The sequence below is a fragment of the Musca autumnalis genome, unplaced genomic scaffold (genome assembly GCF_047663935.1).
Source record: "Musca autumnalis isolate F117 unplaced genomic scaffold, ASM4766393v1 scaffold_2, whole genome shotgun sequence".
Taxonomy (NCBI): Eukaryota; Metazoa; Arthropoda; class Insecta; order Diptera; family Muscidae; genus Musca; species Musca autumnalis.
Window position 1 is genome coordinate 113,214,689 of NW_027411755.1, and position 23,686 is coordinate 113,238,374.

The following is a 23,686-nucleotide window of genomic DNA, read 5'->3' on the forward strand; positions in this document are numbered from 1 at the left end:
CAGGAACAAAGATTCTGTTTGCAATTATTAAAATGTAAACTAATATTGCAGAAAAAGTGCGATAATGTCCGGTTTTTTGGCAAAATATTTAACAAAAGTTACAAAAACCGAATATTTTTGACGCATAGAAAACAGGGTTAACAACGTTTTCTTTGTTATTCTCGTTTATAGGGTTGCCATGGACCCATGTTACATACACTTTTTAATTGCCACAGGACCAACACTTTTTTAGGTATTTGTTTTTTTTTTTTTTGGATATTGGGCATGAGCTTCTGAAATACTGAGTTGTTATTATTGGTGAAATTGAAACCCGAATATTTTCGACACTCACTGTATATGGTTTGCCATCGCGAAAGCTTAACTGCTTACGGTGATAACTCATAGGGATAGGAAATTAAGAGTAATATTGAAACTACAATCATTAAAAAAAATACGAAAATTAATGAGCCTGTTATTCACGAATTAGTTAAAGTCGGTTGATGCGCATCCGATTTTCGATACAGCGAATCAATCTCTTTCAATACCTATGCATATTTCGATGTTTCACTCAGCGGCCTTTATGTGCCATCAGTTGCATCTCAGAATGCCAAAACCGTTAAAGTCGGTAAAAGTCGCGCAATGTGCATACGATTTTGATGCGCATCCGGTTTCATTAGCGCCCATCAAAAATACGCCAACGTACATACACCTATTTCAAATAGATTCTTCAAGAACGGCGGATGTGCCTCCACATTCTATTTTGAATAAAAGAACCACGCGTTTTCGCAAATAATATAATCGCGTATAAAGGACTTCATTTATATATATATATATATTTTTTTTTTAAATGGAGGTGTGTTACACTGTTTGGTCAAAATATTTTTTTTTGTTGATTTTCCTATTTCCAACGTATCTATATCCGCGGTTTTAGTGGATGTATTTGATCGCGGAAGGGCTCATAAGATCCGTCGCGTAAAAAAACTAAATTCACGCGGGGTTCAAAAGAAATTGAATGACACTTGTAAATTTTAAACGCAAAAAATAATTTTTTTTTAGAAAATTTTCGCATCAAATTTCGGCCTTTAGACTTCAATTACTTAGTCAAATTACTTACTATTACTGTAAGGAGCACACTCATGAAATATACATTAAACGGCGTAAAATCACGAGTTCTATAATTCTATTATGTGTTTTGAATATTATATTGTTGCGCGTCCGGATTATTAAAAAAATTCGAAAAACCCCGAAATTCCGGCTTCCAAATGTCTGCATCAATTTTAGGTGGATGCAGTGGATATATCGAAAAATATTACACTATTATCATATGCCCTTGGAGTATTCTGTGACTCCCTCTTTGAGCATATGTAGGTCTATGAAATCTGAGGTTAAGCCAGAAATCGGAAGGGAACGTAAAAAACTTGTTGGCTTCAACGACCTTTTACCCATTTTTTCGACATTATGGGATCCCTCCTAAAACACTTAATTTTTAAGAATTTCAGTCTTACTATATAGAATATGTTAACAGTTCGCGAATTCTGAATGGGTGAAACTCGGATTCATCGATTGGAAAAAATTTTGTTTTTTACCATATATACAATTTTTTTATCTTGGAAGCAAAGTGTGAATTTTAGAGTTGTGTCGTTCATGAACGAACCGGTTCAAAGGAACGATTCCGTGAAAAGAACTAACGGATCCGTATCCAGCTCATTCTTTTATATCGTTCATTTAGATCCCCGATGACCGAGTCATTGCTGCTTATAAAACAAAACCACCACCATTAGCTTTGCATACACACAAGCACACAAGCAAGCAAAAAAAAACAAATGCATTGGTTTTGCAGTCAAGCAGCACAAATGTCCACACAAAACAAACAATGATTCAGAGAGCTACTCTCGCTCAGTAACAGCACATCTCGGTCATATCTTTCTTTTGCATCATTCGTTCATCTGGTTCTTTCATATCAAATCCAGAAACAAAACCACCCCCATTAGCACACAATGTGTCATTCGTGAACGAACATTTTCAAAAGAACGATTCGGTGAAAAGAACGACGGAGTCATATGCAGCAGAGAACGAACGACTTCAAAAGAAAATAACACAGTCAAATGTATTGTTGAACGAAAAAGAGCCAACGAACGAAGTGAAAGATCCGGATCTTTTTGGTGAACGGAATGAAAAAGATCGATCCGCTTAATGAACGAGATTGCCCAACACTAGTGAATTTTGCATTTTTAGTTGCATGTGTTAGTATGTGAAATTATATTGAATTAACCGCGGGGGTACTTCGGTACTTTTTATAATGAAATGGTACTGAAAAAAGAATTTTCCATCCCTGATCAGTGCGGTTTTGGATTTTGCAAGTTTAAAATTTATTAAACATATTTATGATTTCACTTAATTATATAAATACATGTGTATTAAAGCTCGGTATTTTCTTTTAAAACTATACTTCCGTTAGTAGTCCAATTTTCATCGATATCGTCATAATCATCATCATCATCGACAAGGGGACGAGTGAAATCACTCGAATGTACATTGGATTTCTTTTTGGGTTTAGTTCTCTTATTTTTCCCACTTTTGTTTTCGGCTGTTTGAGCGGTACCATTATATGTTGTAGCTACAGCTGCACCATCATCTCCACAGCTTCTGTTACTGAAACGAATCATATACCAGGCAACGGCACTATCGCCGAATCTCCGATACGCTAAACCTACTATGATTATAATTATTGTTGCAACAAAAATCCACAATAATATTGTAGGACCATGATGTGAATTTTTTTCCTGCGATGTATTGTCAATCAAATAGGTTTTTGATTTTGGTGCAATAAAAGATTTTTTCGTTGATGTTTTAACTGAAATTAGAAAATAGTTTAGCAGTGTCTGATCCTAGCTATATTAGACTCTTTTAGTTTACCAATGGGCTTTTCAGAAGTTTCCATACGCTGAGTAGAAGTTGTTGATGTTGTGGGGCGAACGGTTGTTGTAGATGTAGAACTTGTTTGGGTGGTAGCTTTAGTAGCCCTAGTCGTTGCCCGAGTAGGCTTTCTGGTAGTAGTTGTTGTTGTTGTGGTAGATGTTGTAGTTTTTCTTGTAGTTGTGGATGGTGTTGTTTTTGTAGTTGTTGTTGTCGGTTTTGCGGTTGTAGATGTAGGGGTTGTTCTGGTAGTAGTAGTTGTGGTAGTAGTAGGAATTGTCGTAATTATAGTAGTCGTTGTAGGTTTCAATGTAGTACTAGTTGTAGTGGTAGTAGTTCTTGTTGTTGGCACAATTTGTGTAGTAGTTGAAGTTGGGCGTATAGTCGTGGATTGAGTTGTTGCAGGTGTTGTTGTACTTGTAATAACTTGTGTACCCTTTCCATTCTGAGATGTTTCCTCAGTAGTCTCTTCAAACAATTCTAAACATAATTTGCAAGTAATATTAAAAAGGTATTTCAATATATGTTCATTAGTACCGACCTGTAAGACATATGGCCTTGAAATCGGGACAACAAGTATCAAATCCCTCACAGTCAGCTGTACAACTGCACAGCCCATTAAGAACACCCGCTAGACGAAATATTCCCATTCCATCGCTTTTAAAACAGCGATTAGCACATGACTGCATATCATATATGGACTCATCTGTAACTCAATGAGTTATGGAGAAAAATTATATCAAATATATGATAGGTTACATACAAGTGGTTGTCTCATATTCTTCATTTGACAGTGTTTCGTCGTTGCTCTTGTCCAGGGCTTTACAATCGTCACCCGTCATCAGACGCACATCGTCCACTGCTATGTCGCTCAGGTGATTTCGGCCGGATTTGGCTACAAAAACGATTTGGAAATCTTCATCCAGCTCCTCAATAGAGAAGTGTGCCTCATTCCAGGTGTTGCTTTGATTTCCATTTCTCTCAAATTTAATAAAAGTAGACTGCCTTCAAATAGATTTAAAAAAGAGATAGAATACATGAGGCTAAATCAAAGAAAATATAATTTGAGCTCTTCCCTTTGTCAAATGAAATATCGTCCATATATTGCTTAGATATATAGTCCCTTTTTAGGTTTTTTTGGCATTGGTGGTTTATGTTAAATACCCGAGTCGTATTTGAACTATTTCCAATATAAATTGTGGACGATATTTCATTTACGTGTTTTATATATTTTTTGAAAACAACATACTCATCATGACTAAGCAAAATGTCATCCAAACTCATAGACAATGGCTTTACAACAACCAGTAAGTCACCTACACCTGCTCCATACATATAATAGTGAAACTGGAAACAACATGCCGTCTTCAGGGAAAGTTCCCTGTCGTAAATTGGTGACGTCAACGTTACTGGCATATCCTGACGAATCAAAGTTTCCATTAACATATAATGACCGCCGTTACGCGTCATGGTAGTGTGATCGGTACGAGGACCCGTTTTAAAAGATGTAAAAGCATTGGCAGCAGCAACACGTTTCCATTCATAATTCTCCATGGGCTCATATGTCCAACCACAAACATCGTCTGTTTCAAAATCACATTCGTGAGACACTTGACCGGTTCGTTCTGTAAGAATATAAACAACCTGTTAATAATGTAACAGAATAAAATACATAGATATGAATGTATATCTACTTACTTCGGCATGTACCAAGCGGACGGTCCCAATGTGTTCCATTACAATATGTGTGACGATTTCCTGCTACAATATAACTGTCCATACAGTAGAGAATAGCCTTTAGTTCGGATTCAAACTGTAAACGTCCATTCTCAGGTACTTCAAGTTCATGTCTTGAGCATCCTTTTTCTGTGGAAAAATTTTGTTAAATATAACATTAAAATATAAATGCAAATCTGAAATTTTATGTGAGGGTCACTCTCGGTCCGAATGTGTCAGATAAGGCTGGGATTTTGGTAATAGGAGGGTAAATATGGTAATATTTGTATTGGTCGAACCGGTTTTAAATTTGGAATGAGGATCTATGAGTGAATGATGTACTAAAATGTACAAAAAGTACTAAAATGTGTTAAATTTGGTACCATTTATGTGAATGGATAGAGCTAAAAGCTTGAAAATTGGAATGAGAATCAAGCTTGAAAAGTATGGTTGATATAAGGAGGTGGTTTTGGAAATGTGTATGAGAAGTACCATATGGTACTGATTTTGGTACAATTTGGAGTTAGGTGATAAGGTTATTTATTGATGGTATGTAGGATTAAGATATGGAGGGAGTTCTGTAAATTAATACTTCTTTGTACGAAAAGTGCTAAATGGTACAAAATTTGGTACATTTTGTTATTGGATTGGATCTGGGATTCAGAATTTTCGTATTAAGTTCACTGTTAATATATAGAGTACTAGCATATGTCCGCTACTTCGTTAGCGGAAAATCCCCATGGTATAAAGCAGGATAATAAATAAGTTGACCAAAATTCAGAATATAATGTCTCCATTTCCCATTTACAACTTTTTTTACCAAAATAAAAGCCAGTAATGCTACTTACGACAGTTAAGAGTGTTACTATTTATATTTTTCTAAAAATCAAGTATGTAGTTTTCAAAAAGAACTACATAAATCGAATCGTTCGCGATATAGTTTGACGTAAATCGACTTATCTCCAAAAATTAATAGCTGTGTTCCAGAACTAAAAAGTTTTTACAATTTTTACGACTTTTACACATTTTACTCGAAAAAGCGTTCCCGTACACAAAAAAGTTGTAAAATGTTCACTTCTCTTTAAACAAAAATGGCGCTGAATGACGCTCTCTTTAAAAACTTTTTACACGACAAATTTGGGCGAGTAAAAAAATAGTAACATGGTTGCCGGCGTCTGATTTGCTGATACGCCGACTTTGACATTTGTTCCACTTTTTTTGACGTATTTTCCATTTTCCGTTCCCGAACTATTTCAAAAAACTTGTGTGTGAGAACAAATTTTTTGTAGTTCTCTCTTTTACGAGTTTTACTATTAAAAAGTACTGGAACGAAGCTAATGTCTACAATGTAAGCAAATATGTCTCCCCCTTCCTCCTTCCCTTCGCATCTTATGGAATTGTATTTTTTGAAGGCACAAAAAAAATGATTTCTTTGTTAGTTAATACCAGCACTTTAATGTTAATTAACATTTAGTAATATTCGTACCGCGAAAACACTAATTATAAAAAACTCTACCCTTTAGTAAAAATTGAGCGTGCTTCTCTGTCTGCAACGCCTTAAAAATGCATTTAAAAGTTGCACTTTTGTTTCACAATTTTTTGTAAGGAACAAACGGTATGCACAAATCTATCATTCTTAATATTTTACAACACAGTTATATTTTACTCTTAAAATCAGAAATGCAAAAAAAGTGGAAATTTAAAGCGACAGTGAAATTGAAAAAATTAATCTACTAATCATTGCAAATGATGATTTCTGTGATACTAAGAATCCTCTCGCAAATGAAACGGTAAAAATAGAAATGCAGTGACAACCTGAACTTAATGTAAGACATTCTGTATAAAATTGATGGTATGATGATGGATCAAAGTCGATTGAAAGTTTTGTCTTTAAACTTTAAAATACTTCAAAACCTAAACCTATGTTGCTAATATTTCGCACAGAGGCTTTCTATCTACAAAGAACAACAAATGCCAAATTACAACAAAATACTTAGGAAAATGTATCCTAACGGCCGGTATGGTTAAATGAGGGCTATACCAACGTGTATTGAAAATATTTTGTACATATTCCGAAAACCCTATATTCTGAAGCGGGGTACACACGATCAGTTTTGACTGTCGATTTTTCGGAAATATCGATAAACGTCAAACTATCGAGCAACCACAAAATATTTTGTGGTTGAATGATGACTGACAAAAATAAACACTGGCAAGCAACCGATTACTTGAGCAAGACTGACAGTCAAAACTGATCGTGTGTACCCCGCTTAAAGGGGAGTACACACTATCAAACAAAAATGACAGCCAACGTACTTTTAGGACAATTTTCCGGAAAATAACAACTTTTATTTAGCGAAAAACCTTTTAAAACAATATATACGGTGTTATTTAGATATTACAAAAAAAATTTCAGTTAGGCTTTGATATTCACGAAATAGACCTCGATGACTCTCAGTTTTGATTGCCAATGTGTACTATACTTAATTTGCAGCAAAATTTATTGAATGAGTCTATAACGTAAAAATGGACGCTTCCGCTACATTAACCCTACAGGAAACCGCGTGTCTATGTGGTAAATATTGAGCCTCGCACTACCAACTAATATAAGTGGAATTTTTGTGTTTTACTGTAAAAATTAGTAACATATGTCCTTCATACCAAACTACAAATGTTTCGAAAAAATTTGTACTAATTAACATTTGTACTAATTATTACAAATTATCGAGTACACGGACAGACATATTGTCAAATAGTTAATAGGGGGCAGAGGTCTTATGATGTATTTTTGTTTATCTTTGTGTAGTATTATTGAGAATTTAATCATATACAAAATATAAATTAATTTTTTAGAAAACTGTATTAATTATTTTCGAAGTCGAGTAATTTGAGGCTACACAAACCTGTAGTGGGATTCTGTAAGTAATTTTTGCTGTTACCGGCAAAAATCGGTAAAATTAAATAGCAAAATTATGACTAAAAACATTAAGAAAAGTTGACATCACTGTTTGTGTCGCTAGAGCCTAGCGACTACTTTTTATTCTTCGTTAACTTACCGAAAAAATTCGTTAATTATCGGAATTATAAGCATTTTAATTTTACCGACAATTATCGATAACAGAAAAAATGAGTTACAGAATCCTACTAATGAACGTAAAAACGTGCAAAATTTGTGGAAATTTCACCATTACATAACGTTAACATAGATTCACCACAACACAAAAGAAAAACTCACATTTTTTATTAAAACACCAACTTCCCCAACTTTATATATCACCGTGGGTCATCTTGCAAAACAAATAAAAATCAAACCCTTCATACAGCACGGAAACAACTCGAGTTTAAGACCGCCATAATCCGGTTTATAGTCTGGTCTTCAATCGTTTTGCAATTGCACTACTTGTGATGCTTAATATTGCTATTGCCACCTGAGATGTATGAACAGTTTCGTTAAGACGATACGAATACAAATGTGTTCAAACTGCTACCTGAGATACGTTTTGTTTCAGTCGAACAACCATTTTCTACACCGGAAGGCGTTTGGTAGTAATTCGAACGAATTTGATTTCGGATCGTCTTAGAAATCAAATATATTATAGTAATTCATTAACCATCATTCAAAACACAAATTTGTTTCTCACTGAACAATAATTTTAAATGTAAGTTATATGCATAGGTAAGGATACTTTACACGATATGAAAAAATACATTTCGAAATGTCATAATTTATTGGTATTTTTCCCATTGATCTTTATTAAGTTTCGTATATTAGTGGAGGGTGTTTTTCCACAATTTTGACGTTGTCGTTAAATAAGTTGTAGAAGATCTTCAAATAAACCTCAGAAAACTTATTTTACCTAATGCCATTGCTTCATATACAACCCTTTGTCATAGACAAATTAAATGTACATATAGACAAAGTAATGCTCTAAACAATCTTCTTAACATCGAACAACTCAATTAAAACTACAATAAATACAATTCTATAAAGTTAGTTTTTGACGGCATCTACATCCTCGGATAAAAATGTAAAATAAAATCTTGCAATTTTTCTCAATAATCGCCTTCGAAAAATATTCAGTATTTTGGTTTGAGTCTGTTGACAGCGCACAGCATAAGTAATCTTTTGTCTATACATTTCGTTTGTCTACGCCAGTACCATAACTTACAGTTCTCCGAAGTTTTCAGTATGTATTACATTTTTATTTTCCAGGGTTGTAAGATGGTTGCGCCATACTTTTTGGGTCCCCTCGTAATAATACAACATAATGTTCGTCTCATTAGAAAATATAACGTCATCAAAGTACTTTAAAGGGCTTGAAATCTTCTCTGTAGAAAATTCGTTTCCCTATATTTTACGGGGAGAGCAGTGGTGTTTCCTATCCATTCGTGATAATGCTTTTCTGGCTTTTTCACGTAACGCACATATTCCAAAATCGTTTTCAATTACAAAACCAAAATTTGATTCTGGTTTGTGGTATATTATTGATTTCCTAAATTATTTACCCCCTGTTTATGTATTTCGAAACGAAAATGTGTGCGCATGAAACACACCCAAACTTTAGTTTTGTAAATATTATTGCCTTTGCTTTTGCTTCAAAACAAAACACAAATTTGAAAAACACACTCAAATTTGGTAGTTTTTCTTGCGCATTCATTTTCTTATCGACATACATGAGCAGGCCCTTAGTGACGAAAAGTTATAGACTCTACATTTCTATATACCAAGAACGCCATAAAAATTCTTAAATGCAAACAAATCGTGAATCTGACTGATTTTATTGCCTTAATGATATTTTAAACAGTAAAAAACTTAACATTATTTAACTAAATTTTGTTTTAATCTTAAATTAAAAATCAAAATTTTCCAAATTCGTTGGTAATATTTTTTTTGTTTAAAAAAGAAAATCTGTTGTGCGACATCTGTTAAGTGAAAACAAAATTACTCCAGACACGTAAATCTGGATCGGTTGGTTTTCACTGCTTACATTACGTTAGTACTATACAATTGCGACATCTGTTGAAACGGAAGAAAAACTTCTAATGTGGTTTTATAATTAAGTGGTTTACGATAAAATGATACGATAAAACCTGCGCCTAGAAGTAAACTACAAAATTTGAAATTATTTGTGATAATTTACGGTATATAATATTTTTACGGTATATAATAGCAAAATATAAGGATTTTTGTTGTTGTTATTTTTGTGGTTCCAGGACGAATTTTCTAAAACCCGGCCTTATCTCGCACATTTACATCAACAGTGACCCACTGGTAAAATTTCAAGCTCCTCAAGAAATCTACATCCTCAGATAAATGTATAAATGAAAATATTGCATTTTTCTAAATCGCCTTCGAAAAACGTTGAGTATTTTTGTTTGGGTCGGTTAACAGCATATAACATGATGCGGTGCTCTTGAACCAACATTAAATGAAAGGAGCTTACACCTGGGAATAAAAAAATCGCCTGAGCGCTTCTTAAATAAATCACGGTCAAAGTTCACATTTTTTTGGGTTTTTTAGGTTTTCGCGCCCTATCAAAATGGAATAAAATGTTGTAGTAGTGAAAATTGTCTACAAAATTGTGTTTTATGATATTATCGTAGGTTTTACCATTTTTGAGATATAGATGTTCAGATTAGGAAAATTCACTGACTGTATCGTCTCCATATGAAACAATGTCATGACTGCAATTTCTCTACTTTTACTTATGTGTCGCAAAAATGGTACAACCCAGGAAAAAATTACGAAATTTTCACAGCTTTTCACATTTTTTTAGTCCCATTTTGACAATACTTGCCGTTTTCAAGCAAACTCGCGAAAACCTAACAAAAAACCTAAAACTGTGACCTGAACTTCTATATCTCAAAAATGGTAAAACCTAGGAACAAATCGAATGAGTAATCCTTTGTCTATACGATTCATTTGTTAACATCGATTTCGTTTTCAGAACAACTCAATTAAAAACACAATTTTAAAAACATTTTGTTCTAACAAAAACTGTATTGGTTAGTTTTTGACGAAATCTACATACTCAGATGTAATAGAAAATCTTGCAATTTTTCTCAAAAATCTACTTCGAAAAATGTTGAGTATTTTGGTTTGAGTCTGTTGACAGCACTCAACATGAGTAATCCTTTGTCTATACACTTCATTTGTCTATGCCCATACCATAACTTACAGTTCTCCGAACTTTACAGTATGTATTGAATTTTCATTTTCCAGAGCTGTGAGAGGGTTGCGCCATATTTTTTGGGTTCCGTCGTAATAGTGCAACATAATTTTCATCTCATCTGAAAATATAACGTCATCAAAGTACTTTAACGGGCTTGAAATCTTCTTAGTAGCAAATGTGATTCGTTCCTTTATATTTTGCGAGGAGAGAACTTTTTCCTAACCCTTCGTGATGAATACTTGTTATGTAATACTTTTCTGCCTTTTTCACGTAACACACATACTCCAAAATCGTTTTCAATTACAGAACCAATCTTTGGGCCTATTATTGATTTCATTAATTATTTAGCGATTTCTTCAAATTACAGATTTTGAAATTGAATAGTTATGACTGTACATCTCCATATACGGTAAAATTCTTAATTGCAAATAAATCGTGGTAATATGCACAATTTTATTGCACTTTCATTGATTTGCAAATATTAAGTTATTACCAAAAAGTCAGGTCCATACAGTTTTTAGTAGTTGTTATTTCTGGCCGATTTCTGAATTTATTCCCCTAATGTTGTCTTCAACAGCAACTCATTTGTTCAACAAACCCAACATTATTTATTGAAAGAATTTTTGTTTTAATTTTAAATTGAAAATCAAAATTTTTACAAATTCATCGTTTGTAATCATTTTTTCTAACTGGATTTTAACGAATGAAAATCTTTTGTGCGACACCTGTTATGTGAAAACAAAGTCAGGATCGGTTTGTATTTTTTGCGTAATTGTCTTTCTATTATTTAGTGGTTTACGATAAAAATAAGTGCGCCTAGAAGTAAACTACAAAATTTGAAATTATGTGTGATCTCTTACGATATCAAGAAGTTATAGCATTGTTAATTTGACACATGTCTTGCAGAGGGCCAACTAAGTAAATAAGTACGTAATAGTAATGAAAAATAAGGATTTTTGTTGTTGTTATTTTTTGTGGTTCCAGGACGAATTTTCTAAAACCCCGCCTTATCTCGCACATTTGCATCAACAGTGACCCACTGGTAAAATTTCAAGCTCCTAGCTTTAGCCGTTTTGGCTGGGCGTTGATGATGAGTCAGTCAGTCAGTCAATCACTTATCACCAAGCTCATTTATATATATAGAAAAGATGAGATTTCAGAATTTAGTAATTATGTGTACATAAAGTTTTAAATGGTACTAAATTTGATATTTAGTGTACAAATGAAGCAATTAAGAATAAATACATGGAGTTTGTTTGGAAAATGCGTACTACAAGGGTATGAAAGGTACTAAATGTTAAAAAAAATAATTGGGTGTAAGAATAGAAGTGGAATTCCTAAATTTTGTATTGTCATTTGCAAATACGAAAGGTACTAACTTTGGTATTGGATGTAGGAGTAGAAGTAGGATCACTGTGTGTAGGGTTGAGATATGGAGGAGGTTTTGAACATTAACACTTGAGTGTACGGAAAGTACTAAGTGGTACTAAATTTGATATTTGGTGTAGAAATAGAAGGGTGATTCTGAAATTTGGTATATAGGAATGAAATATGAAGTTGGTTTTGGAAATACGTAGAAAAATGCTATGTTTCACTAATCGTCTTATTCGTTAGATCTACTATCAAACTTCTGTTTTTTTTCTGACAAAAAGTTTTATTCTTTATACCCTCAGCATTTATGCTAACGAGGATACATACCCTTTCATGCGCGCAAAATGTGCCTCAACAAAATAATGGGTTTAGACCCCATACCATACTATGTTTGGACGAAATACGTTTCAGACAGTTTGGGGTCGATTTAACAAATGTCCGCCCGTCTGGCTGGCTGGAGCACACGATAACTCTCGAACGGATTAACCAATTTGGCTTTCGTAATATTTTGTCCAAACTTAGTTTAAATTCGAAGATGGGCCACATCGGTCCACTCGTCTGGTACCTCCCCACAGAAGTTAAAAAATGTTCGCCCCATTACGACGGTATAAGTTTTTTCAGGGGCAGGTCCATACTTTCTGAGAAAATGGCCCGAAGGATGTAAAAACCTGGCACCATGTGTAGCGGATGGAGCGTACGATAACTCTCGAACGGATTAACCGATTCGGTAAAAATGTGAAAGTCGTAATATTTTGCGCAAAATTAAAACAAGTTGTAAGATGGGCCACATCGGTCCACTCCTTCGTACTACTCCCCACAAAAGTTCAAAACTTTTCGCTAAAATAGTGCGCACGATTACTCTCGAAGGTAGTAACCGATTTGGTCCATACTTTGCACATCGTAATGTTTCTACGAGACATAGATCCGGTTAGAATATGGACTATATATGCCAACTCGTTCGGGTACCTCCCACACAAAATTTCGGATTTGTTCACTTTAAGATCTGCTCTCGAATCACTTTGAGTTTTCTTGCAACATGTTGCGCTCAAAGCCCTTATTACGACGGTACAAATTTTCTGAGTGGCAAGTCCATACTTCTTGAGATCATGACCCGAAAGTTGTAAAAAACCCTACGGCCAGAAAGTGTAGTAGCTGGTGCGCACGACAAATCTCAAACCGAATTCTGCGTTGGTTCACATATTGTATATCGTATTATTTCTTCGAATATTAGATGAAATTCGAAGGTGGTGCGAATAGATCCACTCCTTCCGGTACCTCCCCACAAAAGTTCGAAAATATTCGCTATAATGGTACGCGCGATATCTCTTAAACGGAGCAACCAATTTGATCCAAACTTTGGATCTCAAAATATTTTGCCCAAACTTAGTTTATGTTCAAAAGTGGGTCCTATAGGTCCACTCATTGGGGTACCACCCACACAAATGCTCAACATTTTTGTGCAGTTAAGGGTTTGTTCGAGAATCCTTTGGAAATTTTTACCAATTGTACTCCTAGTGGCCCTGTTTAGAGTAATATTATGTTTCCTGATATAATTGTCCAAATGCTCTAAATATGGTGACTAACTGAAATGACAGGTCGGCTCGATATCTATAGAGAGGAATGACTCCCAAAAATAAGACCCAATTCCAAAATGAACAATGTCGGTGTATTCGTTTAGGTACCTCCCCCGCAAATTTTTTCAGCTTTACATCCAAGTCCAAGTTTGAACGTACAAAAATGTCCAATATTTTGAAAACCTCATAAATACAATTCACAAAGCCTGAGGGTATATCTCTGTTGCAAAGGCCGACTGATACCTTTTTACTTGTTTTTGTTTTCAAGCAAACAAACATTTTCTACGACGACAGGAGTTTGGTAGTAATTCTAACGAATTTGAATTCGAATTGTCCTAGGGACATGTTGATGGGGGAAAAGTTGTGGGCGGTGAAGTTGATGGGGGACAAGTAGAGGGCATTGAATAGGGTGTCCAAAAAAATCGATTTTTCCAAACAAAACGGTTTTCGGTTAACCAAATTTTCAATTATTTCAAAAACCGGTTTTTCGGGTTTCAAAATTTTTCAGAACCGGTTAATCGGGTTCGACCGGTTTTGTGAAATAGGTGCAAAATTGCTCATAATTGATAAATATTTGATTAAAAATGTGCGGAAAAGGGTAAATTAAGATTAACGACTTCGTTGTTATATAATTATCTCATAATATCTCTGTTATTTGATATTTATCCTCGAAGTGAGACAGCAAAATTAAAATTAAAATTGTGCTCTAAGAATAGTAAAACCCCTTACATATATAAAATAGTGTACCAAAAGAATTAAGTGTACATTTTATTAAGTAAAGAGGGGGAGGCGTTGAGAACCTCAAAGTATCGTGCCGGAATCAAACATGCATTTTGTTATCGTTACCTGTTACAACCTTAAATTTGTCGAGTTTTTAGTTTACTGTATTAATTCAAAAACGTATGAGTAACGTTATTCAAACTACTTTGTGATATTTCGTATAAATTTTACACAAACTATTTTTCAAATTTTTAGGTATCTGACATTTACAACTTTGCCCCACCTTGTGTTAGTTAAGTTTAGTTTACTTTCAAGAATTCAATTTTAATTTAATATTAAAAATATTACTATTTTTTTAAAACCGGTTAACCGACACAAATAACCGGTTTTTTCGGTTAACCGAACAAGACGTTTTTGTCGAAAACTCGGTTTAATAACTCAAAACCGGCTAACCGGTTTCGGTTTTGGACACCCTAGCGGTGAAGTTGAGGTGGTGAAGTTGAGGGGAGACATGTTGAGGGAGGGGAAGTTGAGGGCGACAAATTGAAATTGAGAGGGAAGCAAGTTGAAGGCGGGAAAGTGGGGGACAAGTATCCCCTACCCACCAAAATTGCCCCTCTTCCAAAAAATTGTCCCCACCCAAAATTGACACCCCTTACCACGTCAAAAAATTCCCCATACAAAAAATTTAACCCCCCCCCCACAAAATTTGCTCCACCACCAAAAATGGAATGTACTACATGCACTAGCCCTTTTGAATGACTGTATCGTTCTATTTCGAGTTTTGAAAGGGTATTAAATATCGATGTCTTATCGGCATTAAACCTAGTTTCGGAAATAAGGTATTAATTTAGGTGTTTTCATGTAGGGTTAAGATTCGAATTTGGTTGTGGAAATACGTACCACATATATACGAAAAGTACTAAATGGTACTCAATTTTTATTTGGTGTCAGTTTCGGTGTTGGTGCGCAGGGTCGGTATATGGAGGTTGTTTGATAATAATTTCCATAAATCGACACCTCCAAATAATAGTATGCTAATTCTAAAAAGTGAGTTTTGCAGGAGAAGCTCTCAAAGTTTGGAAATTTTTTTGAACTTCAGTACTATGCTAAGTCAATATTTGTTTATAACTTCTGTTCGGATTGACCGATCATTACCGAAATTAGACAGAATTTAAGTTAAAGGACGTTCGACACCTCCAGACAATAGTTTGCTAATTCTGAAAAGCGAGTTTTGCAGGACAAGCTCTAAAAGTTTGGAAATTTCTTTGACGTTCAGTACTATGCTAAGTAAATATTTGTTTATAACTTCTGTTCGGATTGTCCGATCATTACCAAAATTTGACAGAATTTAAGTTAAAGGACGTTAAATATAAAAATGTAAAAACATGCTAAGTCGACTTAGCATACTATTGTTTGGAGGCGTCGAAATATACTAAATGTACAAAATCGTTCTAAATTAGGTATTATGTAGTAATATGTAGGGGCAAAATTCGAATTCTAAAATTAGAGCTTAAGATATGGTAGGGAAACATATAGAGCTGGCAATGAGCATCATGGTTGGTATATAGGTTTGATGTAAAGGGATAAAAGCTGGTTTATACTTATGCTCCGAAGTCCACTGAATTTCACGAAATCCTGAAATACACCCCGTGGTTTATACTTATGTCTTGTTGATTTTAAACATATCCAATAATCAAGGCAAATCCATTTGTGTAGCTGATCAAGCATGAATTTTCAAGACAATTTTTTTCAAATCTAATTTACCGTTAAAACTATAGAAATTTATTGCTTTATTTCGAAAATCATCGTAAAATTGGGTATAACAACATATGTAATAATTATTGTATAATACTAACAAATGTACAAATAAAATATTATTTTATCGTTGAAGCATCATAATTAGAACTTTTGATTGGTAAAGTTGTGTTCTAGACCTTGTACTTACTTAGTACTTACACTATTTTTTCCCGTTTTTTTTTGCTAGAAATGCGTTCCCGGACTAAATATTTTCTTCTATACAAATGTAGCCGAGTAGAAACTTGCAGCTTGTTTGGTGGCATATGATTGCCTGATACGTTGATTTTGGCATTTCTGCTAGAGTTTTTTGCAATTTCTGTCATTTTTCCGTTCCCGCACTGTTTTAAGAAATATATATAGGAAAGTGTTATTTGACATTTCGCTCGTTTGCTAATTTTACGACAAAAAAATACAGGGACACAATGAAGAATTAACATTGTAACAAAGTAATTTTATTTTTTCCACTTTGTTTACAAAATGTTGATATTAAAAATTTGTTGTTGCAGCAATTCGCCATCTACCTTGTTTATTGTGATACGTAAAATGTGTTTCAACTTTTTGTACTTTTTTTAGGCAAAAACAGGGTTGTATTCCATGGGTACACTAATACCTCGATTTACGTTGTTTCGATTTTTGTTAAGCAAAAAATAATCGATTTTTTCGGTTTGCGTTATTAAAAACTAGTATTTGTGGATTTGAATTTTGTGAAGACATTATTCAAAACATGTGGAAACATGTGTTTTGATTTGCGTTGTTTTAATTTGCGTCGGAACCAATCATTAACGCAAATCAAGGTATTGGTGTACTGTGGTTTCTATGTCGATTTCGCCGAAATCACGAAATGAGATGATTTTATTTTTATATGCGAAATCATGGTAAATTTTGCCTGATTTCGTGCGAAATCACGAAACGCCTTCGAAATGACGAAAGATGCCGAATGTAAACCAAGCATAATTTTATACCCAAGTGTACGAAAAAATACTAACTTCGGTCCCATTTTTTTTATTTGTTTCAGTATACTCTGACAAATCATCATGAATAGACTCACGCTTGAACAACGCTACGAAATTATCCAAATTTACTTTGAAAATCAGTCGTCGATTCGCTCTAGAGCATTTGGCAAATGACCCGTTGTTTTATCGCAAAATTGTGTTCAGCGATGAAGCGCATTTTTGGCTTAACGGGTTTGTTAATAAGCAAAATTGCCGCATATGGAGTGAGACCAATCCACAAGAGACCCTACAGACTCCATTACATCCAGAAAAATGCACCGTATGGTGCGGTTTTCACGCTGGTGGCATCATCGGACCTTATTTCTTCAAAAATGAGGCCGGAGCTCGTGTTATGGTCGATGGAGATCGTTACCGCACCATGAACAATGATTTTTTGTTTGAAAATATGGATGACATTGATCCGGAGGAGATGTGGTTTCAACAGGATGGCGCTACATGCCATACGGCGAACGCAACCATCGACTTATTGAAATCAAAATTTGGCGATAAGTTGATTTCGAGAAGTGGACCTGTCAAATGGCCTCCAAGGTCGTGCGATTTGACACCTCTCGATTATTTCCTGTGGGGCTACGTGAAGTCACTGGTTTATGCTGATAAACCAGCAACAATTGATGCCTTGGAGGCCAGCATTGTTCGTGTTATTCGTGACATACGGCCAGCAGTGCTCGAAAAAGTGGCCAAAAATTGGACGTCGAGAATGCACTTCGTCAAGAACAGCCGCGGTGCCCATATGCCCGAAATCATTTTCAAATGTTAATGTAACGTATTGATCTTTCGAATAAAAAAAAAATTGATTACAATTTAATTTTTTGTGTTATTTTTTAAAATTTCAAGTTCTATCGGGCTTAAAAAAACACCCTTTAGTACTTAAATGAAATAACATATCAATTAAAATAGATAGTAGTACAACAGAATTATCAGAGTTCATCATTTCGATAGATCCCAGCTATTTGGATCTTGTTTTTTTTTTTTGCCTATACTAAATTGTTGCCATTAATACGCCATTCTTTGTTGATATGTTGTTTTCATTAATCATATGAAATAAATTTTACAACTATTTTGCACAGCAACAGAGCAACTAATGATTTGGTTTTGCCACACAGATAAAACGTAACGGGACCTTTAAAATATATACGGTAGTATGGTACAAAAACGACTTTTGGCAATGCTAATGCATGGAAAATAAAATAACGTGGTGTCAAGAAACAAGAACAAAACACTTTTATGAAATTTGCTTTTGGTAAATGAATGAAAATAAAATTAACAACGCATAAACAATTGATCTGCTCCTTTACTTTTTTAAGTGGTAAAAGTAGTCAAAGTTGTGAATTACTCTCATATCAACTGTATGTTCATTGAAGTAAGGAAACGCTTTTCGAGTAAAAAAATGGTAAAACTTGAATATTCTTGCACGTAAAGGAATAGGGCTGATAGTTTCCTTCCAAAACAAAAGAGTTTACATATGCAAAATTGTTGTTATAAAATTACAAATTAAAAGTAATTTACGAACTAGAAATTCTTAAAGGGGTGCAGATGGAGTCCATGTCGAAATATGAATATTCAAAAGGCTTTCTAAAAAAAGTCGCATATTTCTCAAATCTGCAGCTATTTTTTGGTTTGCCCAAAGGCAAATATCCTACCTCTCAGAAAAGTGCGATTTATTCTGCAACTCACTGAAACACCTTTAAAAACCTCCAAAGATTTTAAAAAGAAAAATTTAGTAGACTTTTAAAAAAATCACATTTTTGGGGAACGAATTGCAACCAAACTAAAGTAGATATTACATCTCTATAAACGCCAAATAATTAAAAAATTGTCAAGAATGATAACAGCGACAAAAATCTATAATCAACTAACTTAACATTTGCTTGTATGACTCTATTACTTATGCCAAGCTAGAAGCAATTTTTTAAACATATAAATATTGTAAAACATAAGTGCAACTTTAAACTGCATTTCTAGTTGTTTCGCGGGGTAAATCGCAAACTGAATATGAGGCATTAGTCATGGGATACTTATCCATGGAATTTAACAAGAAGCTCATTAGTTCTATGTACTTTAATATTTGAGTAAAATTCCACTAAAGTTCCCATATTCGCACTGTGCACCGTTGAAATCGGGGAATCGAACCCACGGCCTTGAGCGTGCAAGGTGGGTGTGAATACCAGAGATAATCAATAAGACACATGCATCCGTAAGCCACTTAAGTACACACAAGTGATTTTAAGTCTTATGCTTTATAATACAAGTGGTTACTTGCACTTAAGAATTTATCCACCACCGCAAAAACACTCACTAAGCATCAATACCATTACTTGTGAGTAAAGAGTAAAACAAGTGCCCATCGTATTTGTATTTGCAAGTGGTATACACACGCAGAAAAATTTATGTTAGAAATATGTTTGGATCCAAACAAATATATGTTTGGGACCGGTTGCAAACAAATATATGTTTGCAACATTTTGTAACATATCTCAACTTGATATGTTTGGGTAAAACATATTTTTTATGTTAGAACATATTTTTCATGGGTGGAGAGAGGATATTTGTCAACGAGAGTAATAACAGTGCTCTCGCGGCTGCGGAATGCTGTTTTATAATAAAGAGTTGTGTGTATTGTATAATAGAAGACGTAGAAGCGAAGAAGGGGGCTTTGGTGCTTTGATGGCGTGTATGCTTCAAACTCGTGTGTTTCTTGTTTTGTTGTTGTTAACCAACGTAGCAGGCGATGAGGATAAGAAGAAATGGTATGAATTATTTTGTTTTTTCTTTCTTCAGTGTTTTAGTTGCCAGCGTAGCGTCAAGACGGTAAAGTGAGTGAATAAATCAGTGTTATGTGTTTTCTTAAAGAAATTGTGTTTTTAGTAAATTAAATACCCAATACATTTTATAATTGAATCGAAAAGTTGAATGGAATTATTTTATTGGACAAGGAAGAAATCGCATTTAATATTGGTAATTACATAAATATGTATATTTGAAATATGGTATATCCATATTTATTTATTACATAATCATTTGATTCCAGATGCCGATTCCCCACTGATGATGTCAACTTTGAGTAAAATTTGTTTTATTTCACAACTAAGAGAAGCGTTCAACTACGTTTCTATATATTTTCATACCCTCAGCATTTATGCTAACGAGGGTATATACACTTTCATACGGGCAAAATGTGCATCATCGAAATAATGGTTTTAGACCCCAAGTATATTTGGACGAAATGTGTTTCAGACAATTTGGAGTCGATTGAGCAATGTCCGTCCGTCTGTATGTCTGTCTGTCTGGCTGGCTGGAGCGCACGATAACTCTCGAACGGATGAACCGATTCGGATCAAATTTTGGCTTTCGTAATATTTTGCCCAAACTTAGTTTAAGTTCGAAGATGGGCTATATAGGTCCACTCCTACCTCCCACACAAAATTTCGGAAAAGTTCAGTTTAGGGCCATCTCTCGATTCGCTTTGATTTTTGTTTTAGCAAGTTGTATTCACTGCTCCCAATACGACGGTACAAGTTTTATTAGGGGCAAGTCCATACTTCTTGAGAAAATAGCATGAAAGTTGCAAAAACCCCTATGACACCGTGTGATGTGGTTGTAGCGCAAGATAACTCTAGAAGGGATCTGCCGATTCGGTCCAACATTTGGCCTTAGTAATATTTTGTCCAAACATAGTTTAAGTTTGAAGACAAGCCATATCGGTCCACTCCTTCAGGTACCTCCCCCAAAAAAGTTCAAAAATGTTCGGAGAAATTGTTCGTACGGTAACTCTTGAAGGGAGTGGCCGAATTGGTCCATACTTTATACATCCTAATATATCTAACAGATATAGATCAGGTTCAAATATGGACTATATTTGTCCACTCCATCCGGTACCTCCCACACAAAATTTCGGATAAGTTAACTTTAAGACCTGATATCGAATCACTTTGATTTTTGTAGAAGCATCTTGCATTCGCTGCTTCAATTACGATGGTAAAAGTTTTTTTCAGGGGCAAGTCCATACTTCTTGAGCCAACAGGCCGAAGGGTTAGAAACCCCATAGGCACCATATGTAGTGGCTGGAGATCCACTTCCATAATGGTCAATGTCGATCCATTCCTTTTAGTATCTCCTACGCAAAATCCTAATCCTAATCAACATATTTGTCGGTTCAGTCGCCCAAAAATGTTTAAACCCCCTAAATACATACGTTTTTTGGCAAAAAAGTTGTTTCAATATACACAGTAGGCCGGGGCGATTTAAAAACCCTAATGGGCCCTTCGCGTTTCTGATTCCTGGGGTTGAACTGAGCAAAAAAGTCTACTGGACCCTATATCTACCGTGAAAATCGAGCCTCCCGATTTTGACTTTAAGTTTTTTATTGACGTTTTTTTTGATATTTTGGCATATAACAGCCAAACCATTGAGATTTTCGATCCAACACAAAGACAAACATTGTAGCCAAGATAGTAATTGAAAACTCTCTAATACATCGCAAAAGCATTGGAACGCTCTTTCAGGCAGTTCTGGCCTTAAGAATGTGCAAACTTTTCGGAAAATGTCGATAAATGACATTGTGCTACAAAATTTGACCCGAAAAATATTCAAGTGTTCTGATGCAAAATTATATCGTGTTGGGATCCATGGACAACGACAATGCCTTTATTTCGTTTGGGTCACTTCGTTTAATTTTTTTGTAACGGTAAAAGTAGTGAAAATCTGGGTTTCTTACATTTTCAAATTAAAAAGGGTATATCTTATTTTTTTCACAACGGATTTCTTTTGATCCTTCTTCCTTTTAAAGGGGTGAATAATGTCTTTTGAATAAGGTATTATTGTTTTAAATCGGTTAACAAATGGCTAAGTTATAGTGGTTTATATCTGAAAAACCCCACAAAAACCTATAAAGGAATTTCTCATAATTTTCAAAATAAATATTGAATGAACAAAACAAAAAAAAAACTTTATATTTTTGAAAATTATGAGAAATTCCTTTATAGGTTTTTTGTGGGATTTTTCAGACATAAACCCCCACAAAAGTGGCAAATATTATGCGCAGGATAACTCTCGAAGGGACTAACCGATTTGATCAATACTTTGCACATCGTTATTTTTTCACCAGGCATAGATTAAGTTCGAATATGGACTATTTCGATCCACTCCTTCGGTTCCTTACCATACAAAATTCCGGAAAAGCGCGGTTTAAGACCTCCTCTCGCCCCCATTACGACGGTACAAGTTTTTTTCAGGAGCAAGTCTATACTTCTTGAGAAAAAGTTCAAAGCTTTATTGTAATGTTCACAGTTCAAAAGCTTTATTAGAATGAAAAAATATTTTTACAATTTTCATAATTTGACACATATATAAATTTCAAAGCATATATTGTGATTTTAGATATTTCTAAACAAAGTAGAAATTTGTTCAACACTCCTCCTCTTTGTTTAGAAGTCCAATCAAAGATCTTAAGTATTGCAGCCGATTTCTTGGTAAAGGCTTTGTTAACAAATCGGCTACCATTTCTTCAGTTGGGCAATATTTCAGATTTACAAAATTTTGATTACAATAATCTTTCACAAAATTGTATTTAATATCTATATGTTTTGATCTTGCATTGAATTTCTCATTAAAAACCATCTTGATACAGCTTTGATTGTCTTCGTATATAGTGATAGGAGTAATGACACTAAAACACATTTCTGTTAAAAGGCCATGAATCCACTTAGCCTCTTTACATCCTTCAACCAAAGCAATATACTCTGCCTCTGCAGTCGATAAAGACACACTTGATTGTTTTCGACAAGACCAACTAATTATTCCTCCATTCAGATAAAAAACATAGCCACTATGAGATTTTCGATCAATCTTATTCTCTGCCCAATCAGCATCGACGTATCCGTGTAATTGATCATTTTCCAAAACACTGCTAAGTTTTAAAAATAGTTTTGCTGTCCCCTTCAAATACTTTATAATACGTTTCACTTCGTTCCAATCTTCGGTAGTTGGTCCATTCACCTTTTGAGAAAGAATTGCCACACTTGCTGCAATGTCAGGTCTTGTATTGGTCGCAATATATAAGAGACATCCAATTGCTCGTTGATACATTTTATTGTCCAGAAGTTTTTCTGCCTCTGATGTTCTGTTGTAAGCTGGATTTAGAGGAATATCTGAGTACTTTGTATCTCTAAGTCCGAAATTATTCACTATCTTTATTATATAGCTTTCTTGATTTAACATGTAACTTCCATCTTTGTTACGAACTACTTGCATTCCTAGATAATGTTTGATCGCTCCCAAATTTGTTATAAGAAATTTACTACTTAGCTTCTTGAATACTTCTTCGATAAATTCAATATTTTTACTTGCTACTATTATGTCATCGACATAAACCAAAAGGTATTGAATATTTTCTCCGCAAATATTTGTATATAAACATGGATCTATA

General features: G+C 34.4%; 1 protein-coding gene across 1 annotated transcript in view; it reads right to left on the reverse strand.

Annotated features, from left to right (window-relative positions):
* Positions 1–2,324: 2,324 nt before the first annotated feature.
* Positions 2,325–23,686, reverse strand: part of LOC141393036 (uncharacterized) — a 28,646-nt gene continuing 7,284 nt past the window's right edge. Inside the window, exons 2-7 of the mRNA XM_073965980.1 lie at positions 4,594–4,761; positions 4,145–4,520; positions 3,659–3,900; positions 3,437–3,601; positions 2,896–3,375; positions 2,325–2,833 (exon numbers count right to left, since the gene is read on the reverse strand). Coding sequence (XP_073822081.1) covers positions 2,397–2,833; positions 2,896–3,375; positions 3,437–3,601; positions 3,659–3,900; positions 4,145–4,520; positions 4,594–4,761 — 1,868 coding nt within the window. The 3' untranslated portion in view covers positions 2,325–2,396. The remainder of the gene's footprint in view (positions 2,834–2,895; positions 3,376–3,436; positions 3,602–3,658; positions 3,901–4,144; positions 4,521–4,593; positions 4,762–23,686) is intronic.